The sequence below is a fragment of the Talpa europaea genome (assembly GCF_964194135.1).
Source record: "Talpa europaea genome assembly, chromosome: 7".
Taxonomy (NCBI): Eukaryota; Metazoa; Chordata; class Mammalia; order Eulipotyphla; family Talpidae; genus Talpa; species Talpa europaea.
In genome coordinates, this window is record NC_140074.1 from 102,035,153 (window position 1) to 102,045,199 (window position 10,047).

Genomic DNA, 10,047 nt, shown 5'->3' on the forward strand with positions numbered 1-10,047 from the left:
GTCTATTAAAAAATGATAGATGAGTTAGTAAAACAGCAAGTTACTTCATCATCAAAATTTCTTTAATTTGGAATCACTAAATGTCCATTAGTTGAATTTAGGAAATGATTTCTTTGATAGGATAAAGGAAATCTGTAGTTGTTGACAATTGGGTGGAAAGTGAGAGATGAGGGCCTCCCCGGTGGCGCAGTGGTTGAGCGCTGGGTTGCGAAGCTGCCCACAGCCTCTGCAGCACCAGTTCAATCCCCACCTGCTCCCTGGCCACCGGAGGAGGGTCCCACATGGCGCGCAGACCTCTCCTGCCACCCACTGCTCCCCTCAGCAGTGTGCTTCGGTCCTTCTGCCTGCTCTGCTCCCCGCTCTGGCTCTGGTGAATTCCCTCACCCTCCCGCGCTTCTGACTGTACCCAGTGCTTGTATAAACAAATAAACAAATAAATAAATAAATAAAAATCTTTTTTAAAAAAAAAGGAAAGTGAGAGATGAAATTCAAGTTAGACTGTGGAAAGTTGCACTCTGCTGTCTAGACTCCCTTCATCCCCCTTGAGCCTCTGACTTCTCTGTCGGATAGTTCCAGCTGCCCAAGTTAATCCTTTTGCTTCTCCGTATCTGAATAGTTCACCTTACTGTAGTCAGGGAAAAGAATTTCAGAAGTAACAGTAAATGCTTAAGAGCTCTTTTTAAATTTTTCAGTAAAAAGCTAGATTGGAAAAGAGTTTATTCATCATACCTATTTTTTTCCACATGAGAAGTTAGCTGTCTTATTCAGACCCACTTTTTAGTAGTGTCGCTTGAAGACCACAAGTTCTGTGTCACCATGAATCTGTGACTCCCTGGGCCATGAGTCGTTAAGGGTTTGTATCTGAAGTGGAGGCTTGACTGTTTGTTGGGGACAGACCCTGCCTGCGTGTCTCAGAGACTCTGTCCTGTCTTTCAGGGCTTCTTTGGCTCTTTTAGGCTGGTATGTATTAATGCAGATGTTTCAATATGTCAGCATGCAAAATTTTTAGAATGCTGTAAAGGTTGAATTACAGTTGACCATTTTTTTTTTTTTAATTTTATTTTTATATTCCCCATACATTTGTACCCCCATTTCATGTGATTCAAACTAATGTTTTACCTACCAGTTAGAAACTGAAGATTTCTAGAAATTGGTTTCAGTGCAGGGCAATAGGGAGCTACACCTAGGATGCAAAGGGCACCTTGAGACACAGTCTGCTCAGAGATGCCAGAGCACATAGGTCAAGACTACTGTGGACTTGTACATGGGCAAGGATGCAAAAGAGAGTAAGGACAGATTTTTATTGTGCTAACAGGAAAACTTCAACCCACAGGAAGGTGGAAACTGCCTATGCATGGAGAGTATTCATTTTATCACTTTCCACTTACAGGAAGCACAAGCTGTTATGGGGAGAGTTCAGCCCAAAGGGACATAAGAAACATCGCTATGACTTCATTTCCTTGTAGAATCTTAGGACATACAGAATGAGGGCAGCATTAAAATGACATAGGGAAACATTTGTAAAATGAATGAAAGTATGGTGGGCTAATAAATCCTTAATCTACTTTCCTCAGTACAGACTACTCGGTCTAGCAAATTCAGTATATCATAGTTTGTCAAAAGTACAATTAAATCCTGAGATGCTTCTCTGAGAAGACTGGCTTCTCTTTGTTGTGATGTAGGAGTTGCCCAGGGGATCATCACTGGCATAAGAGGACTGTGTAACGGCTTAGGACCAGCGCTGTACGGCTTCATATTCTACATGTTCCACGTTGAATTGACTGAGTTGGGGCCAGAACTGAATTCTAACAATGCTGCCCTGCAGGTAATGTGATAAGTTTAGTTTTATAATGATTGCATCTGATTATAGCAGAATCTTTTGACCTTAAATTTGGAGAGTGTTCTTATTTGTATAATATTACTATTATATTTGACAGGAAGCAAGTGCTCTGTTTAGTACTTCCTGGGCCTGGGAATGGGATCATTTCATTGATTTATTATCTTATGTAAGAGCTTTGTCTTAACTTTGTTCAAAGTGCTGTCCTCTGGTGAAACCCAAGCTAAAATATAATATGAAATGACTTCAAATTTCAATTAGGAATTGAACTAGAGACTAGAGTGCCATTTTGTTGTTGTTACTATTTGATAGTCCTTCCACTAAGCAGTATTATAGATTATGTACAAAACTGGAATTAATATTCCTATACAGAAGTGCATGATGTGAGGTCACAGAATGAGATTAGAGATAAACTGTCATTTACAGGTTTCATTAAAAGAAGTGCTGCAGAAAGCAGTGGCTGGTTGTCCTCTGTCATATTGCAGACACCTGGCTCTATTAGCTTTGCCTTGACATTTAATGAAACATTTGCTTGAGATACTGATTCACTTTTCCTGGTGCGGTTTTTTTGGGGATCATCCAGTATTAATTTCTGGATTGGAAATACTGACCAAATTTTTCGTTTCTGTTTGTTTCCCACACCATCAGGAAGCCGTCATCCCAGGCCCACCATTTTTATTTGGGGCGTGTATAGTTCTTATATCTTTTCTGGTTGCCTTATTCATCCCCGAATACAGTAAAGGCAGTGGAATTCAAAAACATAGCAACAGCATCACTGGCAGTCTGCCCAACACCCCAGACCGGGGCAGTGAAGAGGACATTGAGCCATTACTGCAGGACAGCAGCATCTGGGAGCTCTCTTCCTTGGAGGAGCCTGGGAATCAATGCACTGAACTATGAACTTAGCAAGAAGGCGGATTCTGCGGACGCCAGCTCTGAGAGCCGTGGGTTGCCACACCACATGGAGACTTCATGGTGCTGGAGGGGAGATGCTTGTGGCATCCTGTAGGGCCAAGTCTGAGCAGTGACCCCTTCCTTCCATCCATCTCTCTCCTCTCCCTCCTCCTGTTTCTTCCATTCTTTCTGTTTGTACAATAGAACAAGATTTGAAATACTTGCTTCAGATTAATATGCAGTTCTCAACATTATCTAGAGCCCCAACATTGAAACACAAACAGAAAATATCCTGTCTCTTGTGGAAAGGATGGCTTTCCTTTAATAACTCTGGAATAGTGTGACACCAGTCTTTCCATGTCCTTAGATCATGCAGGATTGTAGTGGGATGGCCACCTTGGGCAATATCTGAAAGATTCCTATCTTACCCTCCTTCCCTGTTTCTCTGAATGGGTCCACTTAGCCCATAGATATTTATGGGCTCCCAGAGTCACTCAGTATCAGGGATCTAAGGCCTTTGTTCAAAGGTCAAGCAAAAGCCTAGTCTGAGTCTCCTTTCTGCTTCCTGTCCTTGGCAAGAATAAAATTCAGCATATACACCTCTGGTCATTAATAATACTAATCAGTGATAACCTTTATCAGATAAAGGAAAATCTTCTTTCAAATTTAAATCATGTAGTAATAGCAACTCAGATTCCTGGACCTTGTTTCTTGGTTGGATCTGAGGTGATTTTATAAAAGAAAACCACACATCAAACATTCTGGTGGCAATTCAGAAATTGGAGGATGCTTCTAAGAAAGTTTCAACAATGTGAACATTCCTAGTGAGGATGAGCATTAGTAACTGGATACCAGTGCAGTTTTTTACCCGAGTTCAAACTCATAATGCATTATCACTCTGCTCCTTTCCACATCTCTTGTGTTCCACTTCAGTTTTTCTCATTCATCACACTCCTGCCTTAACTGCTTTGTAGTGCGCATTTGTTTTCAGTGGGTCTTTACTTCCATCTGTTTTTCTGACTTTTGAATTTCATGGGAATATGCACATCAAATTCCTTTCTAACATATGATGGGTTAAGAAGCTCAGCTTCACAATAAGTGTCTTGCTAATTTTTTGAGATGTTTTATGGACAAAGAAAACTTTACAGATTTATATGTATTTTGCTGCACCAGTAAATGGACCATTAACTAGGGCCCACCTTTAACAGAGCACTCCTTTGAAAGTTTTATAGGTATGAAATATATGTAGATATTTGTAAGGAGTTTTAAATTTTTTTTTTGACGGGGTGCTGTGTAAATCTTGTATTTATAAATGTAATGAAGGTGTTGACAGAAAAAATATATACAACTTTTATAAAGGCTTGTGTACTGACTGAATACATTTAAAAGAAAATATATTTTGAAACCTGTTCTGCTATGAACAGAGATAACATATCTTTTTACTATGCTGTTGGTTTTTAAGTTAAGCTTCCTAATGCATAATAAATTTGCAATGGATACTTTTATGTTGTTTGTATTTTTTTAAGACTTATTTCTATACAAGAACTGGGGTACAGGCTACAGGCGCAGGAGGTTGAAAGGATTCACCAGAGACAGAGTGGGGAGCAAAACAGGCAGACTGAAGTACACTGCTGAGGGTAGCAGTGGGCACGGCAGGAGAGGCCTGCTACACCATAGGGGTATCTTCCTTGCCAGCTGGGAATCAAACCGGCGCTACAGAGGCTGCAGACAGCTTCACAGCACTGTGCTCAACCCACTGAGCCACCAGGGAAGCCCTTGTTTGTTTTTCTTTAAGGCAGATTGTACCATTGATTTTTTTTTTTTTTTGGAGTTTTCTTTTGAGTGACTTTCAACTAAAATACTAATTCCTAAGCTAATGCAAAAGATAAGTATTTTTTTTAAAGATTCATTTTTAACAGGTGAGGTCTGTGAAGTGCACCCACTCATGAAATGAGCACTGGCCTTAGAACCAGAAGCAACCCAGAAATTGTCTGGACTCTGACCTGAAAGATCTTATAGCAATAACCTGAAGGACAGACCCAAGAGCAAGAGAGCCTCAACACAAGGCACCAAAAGGGGACAGGTGTCCCCTGACCTCAGTGAGGAGAAGTTCTCACCTATTTGAGTGGGGAACACAGCAAGAGAGTGCTGGGTGGAGTCTGCCCAAGAACTATCTGGAAGCTCTCCTTTGTCCCTAACTGAATTCCACCACAGTTCAGTCATAGGCCACCATCCTTAGTCAGCCGGACTCAGTCTCGGGGTGGGGGTGGGGGGGGTGTTTGGTTTTTTTTTAAGATTTATTTATGCATACAAGAACTGGGGTGCAGGCCAGAGGTGTGGGGGGTGAGAGGATTCACCAGAGACAGAGCAGGGAACAGAACAGGTAGATTAACTGAAGTACACTGCTGAGGGGAGCAGTGGGCGAGTCAGGAGAGGTCTGCTGCGCCATGTGTGTTGCTCCCTGGCCGGCTGGGGATCGCACTCGTGCTGCAGTGGCTGCGGACAGCTTCATAGCCTGTGTCTTAACCCCTTGCTCCACCAGGGAGGCCTGTTTTTTAATGTAATGCATGTTTCATCCCTTTGCACATATATTTTCAAACTGTCTGAATTCATAGTTGATATAGTTACCGCTGAATTCCCATTGTGTCTGTGTCCCTGTGGTGGTTTGCAGTGTGTTTTGCTGTCCATCAGCCTCACACTGCCAGGCTTCCCCTTGTGCTGTTCACATTATGGGTCCAGGAGCAGAGCTCTTGAGCCAGAAGTCAGCAACTGGGTACACTGTTCCCCAGCTGCTACCACTATCTGAAACTCAGCACCCATCAGGCCTTGAACTTCGGTCGCTTCAAAGTGTTTCTGTACATCTCTTATCCAGGAAGATGGTTATCTTGTTTTGACCCAGCTATAGAGTTTGGATTTCATTCATTTCATTGTTTTTCTTTCTCAGTTCTGTGATTGAGGCAGTAGGAATGGGCATCTTGACAAGGTTTTCCTGTTTCTCTAGCTTGGTTTAAAAATTCCTTATTCCTGGGCCTCCCTAGTGGTGCAGGGGTTAAAGACACAGTGCTATCGAGCTATCTCCAGCCACTGCAGCACAAGTTCCATCCCCAGGCCAGGGAGCTGACCCACTTGGTGCAGCAGGCCTCTCCTGTCTCTCCCACTGATCCCCTCAGCAGATCCGCTTGTTCTGCTCCCCACTCTGTCTGGTGTATCCTCTTACTCCCCACACCTCTGGTCTATACCCCAGTTCTTCTATGTATAAATAAATAAATCTTTTTTTAAAAAAAAAATGTTCCTTATTCATTTTTAGAAAATCTTTTATTTTTCAGTGTTTGACTGATATTCCTTGATGTTGCACCCGGAAATCTATTCCATAATTCACACTTATTACCAGCGCAGCTGCTCAGCGGCTAAAGTCTGAGCCCCTCTGCATTGGTTCTCAGGTACCTGTGTGCTGGGGAACAATCCTACACAGGGCTTTGTAATACTAAAATATGTGGATCTCTGATACTCTCATCATTTCAGCTCAACAACATTGTTTCATATCTTGATCATTTCAATAATAAAACATCTCATGTATTCTAAAATTTGTAAAAATGAACATACATAACTTGTAAAACAATCATGAAAAATCCCATGAGATAGGGGAAAGAATGATGTGGAGGATACTAGCCCTTACACTTCAACTCTGAGATTAATTTCATTAGATTGGGTCTTGGGCATAATAGAATACTCAAGAATGTCAAACGTGTAAATATAAATGTGTGGCAAAATATTAGCATGCATTGCGTGTATTAGTATACTTACGTATTTTTGTTTTTGTAGGTTATTCACATCCTTTAGTGATCACTATTAACCACTTTTTAAAGCTATTGTTTTGAGTGCCATGACGTCATGTGTTCTAAAGTGAACTGACCACTAGATGGCAGAGCATTGCTAGGTTCTGCTGTTAACACTTTTTTTTTTTTAAGATTTATTTATTTATGCATACAAGGACAGGCCAGAGATGCGAGGGGGTGGGGGGAGAGGATCCACCAGAGACAGAGTGGGGAACAGAACAGGCTGACCGACTGAAACACACTACTGAGGGGAGCAGCGGGCGAGACAGGAGAGGTCTGCCTCCCCAGGTGAGTTTCTCCCGGGGCGGGGAGGATCGAACTCGTGCTGTAGAGGCTGTGGATTGCTTCGTAGTGCGGTGCTTAACCCCTTGCGCCACCAGGGAGGCCCTGTAACACATTTTTTAATGAAAAAATGGAATTTTGTGAAATATAGGAATTTAAATATATTTCCATGCTAAAACTCTTGAGCAGTAATATCCAGACAGACACTAAAAAGTCCCAAGTGGTACTTTCAAATTTTAATTGTTCTTTCCTCTGGCATTAGTCATAATTTCACATTACATGTAGCTAATACATAAAAAGAAGAGATAGAGGGGAAAAGAGGTACCATCTAACATGCAAGTACGCGCATCTATTTTTTGTTCTGATCTTAGTAATTCTAGAAGAAAGCACTGCCCACTTTTGTCACGAGGGAGAATTTGAATTTCCTTGGGTTATTTGCCTCCATTTGAGTTCGAATTTGCAAACTATAAGGCTGGAGTGGGACTGCCGAGTGGGCGAGATCACTGAAGCGCGATGGGGGTGTGTCCCGCCCCGCCCACCCAACCTGCCAGTTCCACCTGCCAGTCCCACCCACCTGCGCAGCCCCCGACGGCGCGTGCGCGCACGGCCCTGCGGCTTCCTCGGGCCGCTGGCTTCCTGCGGGCTTGGGGTGCACTTGGTGTTGGCTGGGAACCTGGTGTCTCCTGAACCTAGCGAGGAGGAGACCTCATCTGCATTCTGGTCTGGGGACCTCCTTGGCCTGGAGGAGAGGGGGTGAGCTAAAGGTGAGAGGAAAGTGAGAACATCTTGTGGGTGGCTGATCGCGGAGGGGGTCCAGGCGAAGGACCCAGTGCGGGAAGGGTTGTATGTGGAAAACTGGGAGGCTTTGGGGGGATTCATTATTGGATCTGGAGCACCTATGGGTCCGGGTTCATTCCTGAGCGTGACCCCTCGGTGTTCCCCCTCCATTGACTGAAGAGCGCGTCCTTCTCTCTGTTTCTGGCGCCTCCTGGGTAAATTGATGACACCTGGTGTGGCTTTTCTGGGCTCTGTTCCACTGATCTGTGTTTTTATTTCAGTGGATTGATAATAGGATTTGGAGAACATATTGTAAATTTTTTGGAGATGTCAAGCCCCCTTTCCACCGCGTCTAGCAGGCAGGAGGGCAAAGCCATCTCCCAGGCGTCCAGTCTGAGCAGTGCCCACCCTTAGTGTCCAGGGCACCTGAAGGTGAAGCCAGTCTCTTCACCCCCACTATTGATCTCAGAGGCAGATAAAGGTTTAACAATGGCCGCTCAGCTTTTGCATCTCAACAGGACATTTTTTCGAAAGGAAGAGGTTAAGTCTGGCTTAAGCATATATTTAGTTTGGGGCAAATTGGAGAAGTCCTGCCTATCCAGAATAATTGCATTCTTAGTGTCAACGACTCATTTTTCCTAGCCACATAAACTAAATTCAAACCCTTGTTTTGGGGAATAAAATTTGTCAGGCTGCTCCTGGGCTCAAATCCTCACTTTAATAAACTGCCTTAGTTGAGACTGTGTCCAATTAACAGCTGAAACCCAGGGAGCAAGATGCCTCCAGCTTCACTCAAGCTGTTTTGGCTTTTCAGGTGCTTTGTGCTCCCAGACATATTTAGGATGGTTAGTTCTGTTTCTGTGAAAAATGTCATCGGAATTTTGACCAGGATTGCATTGAATCTGTGCTTTGGGAAGTCTGCACCTTTCAGTAATGTTAATTATTCCAATCACAAGCACAGACTATCTTTCCATTTGTTTGTGTTTTCAGTTTCTCTCAACAGTATTTCATAGTTTTTCATTGTGCAGGTTTTCTCCATTAAATGTTTTCCCAGATATTTTGTTCTTTTTGATGCAATTGTAAATGGTTTTGTATTCCAATTGACTCTGATGGGTTATTGTTGGGGTATAGAAACATAACTGAGTTTTATGTATTGATTTTGTGTTCTGTAGCTTTACTGAATTCATCTTGCTAATGTTTTGTTTTTCGTGGTGTGATGTAAAACTTTGACATTTAAAAGCTTCTATTTCTACCACTTACTGGGTCATCTGCAACACCCAAGACTTAATGTCTTTAAACTAATATAGAATCTTCCCACAGTGTCTCTTAGTAACATGTGGACTCCTACAGAGACACAGCTGCACATCATTGGAGGGACTGGATTTTGTCAGGCCTTGTATATGTGACCAATTTCAGTGTCTTCTCTGAAGAAATGTTTTTCTGGAGAGTCTTTTGGAAAGTGATTTACTTTCCATTCTTCAAATGCATGGGAAATTTTAATAGCAATTCAAACACTCCGTGTTTTATATGCAGAATCCTACTTTACTATGTATTTGACTTAACATGAACCATCTCATTGTGTTTTCATCACAATATTCCATTTTGTATTTAACCAAAATAGTCCAGGGATCCACCACAAAGCCCCCAATTAGTAAGTCACCATGGTTTCCTTGTTAGAATCTGATCTACAGGGCATTTCAACATTCACCACCTGCCCCAATGGTGTGAAAAAGTCTTATTCCACTCTGATCTAGTTTTCTCTTTTGGTTTGAAAGTGTTCCTCATTTTCACAACCTTGATGGATTTAATGTGTGCACCTGCCTACAGTCTGGGCGGTCTTTTCTATTTGACGTCTCTCACGTAGGTGTTCATGTTCATGCTTTTTTTTTGGCCGCCTCCATAGCCCATTTACCTGCATGAGTGCCCAACAGTTTGTTTCCTGAGATATAGACCTAACTTCTTTGGTGGTATGAAATTAAGAGGAAAATGAAATTATCATTTTTATGATGGATTATAATATAACCATAACAAAAACAGGCCAGTATTTCAGTTTTAATTTTAATTTTAATTTGTATTTCCCCCGCCCCCCCCACTGGCCCTATTGATCTTGTTAAAAATAAGATGCATGTTCAGGGTCAGGGCTTTGAACTTGGGGTTTTCTCTGCTCGAATGCCCACTGTATCATTTCCTTCAGGTGATTGTCAAATAACTCCCTCCTCAGAGAGACCCACTAGATCACTCTGTCTCTAATAGCACCTCTCTGTAACCATCTATTTTCCAGACCTTTTCTTCATAATATAACACCTATTAGTACCTGACACTTTTCCCTTTGGCCTTCTACCCCCCCCCTTTTTTTTTTTTTTTACATTTTAAAAGGACAGTTTCATTAGGAAAAGGAGAGGCATCTGCAGCCAGAGGTGG

General features: G+C 42.4%; 1 protein-coding gene across 1 annotated transcript in view; it reads left to right on the top strand.

Annotated features, from left to right (window-relative positions):
- Positions 1-2,737, top strand: part of MFSD14B (major facilitator superfamily domain containing 14B) — a gene marked incomplete at its 3' end in the record, with an annotated part of 44,218 nt that extends 41,481 nt beyond the window's left edge. Inside the window, exons 11-12 of the mRNA XM_084236457.1 lie at positions 1,683-1,825; positions 2,486-2,737. Of these exons, the coding sequence (XP_084092583.1) occupies positions 1,683-1,825; positions 2,486-2,737 (395 nt within the window). The remainder of the gene's footprint in view (positions 1-1,682; positions 1,826-2,485) is intronic.
- Positions 2,738-10,047: the final 7,310 nt, after the last annotated feature.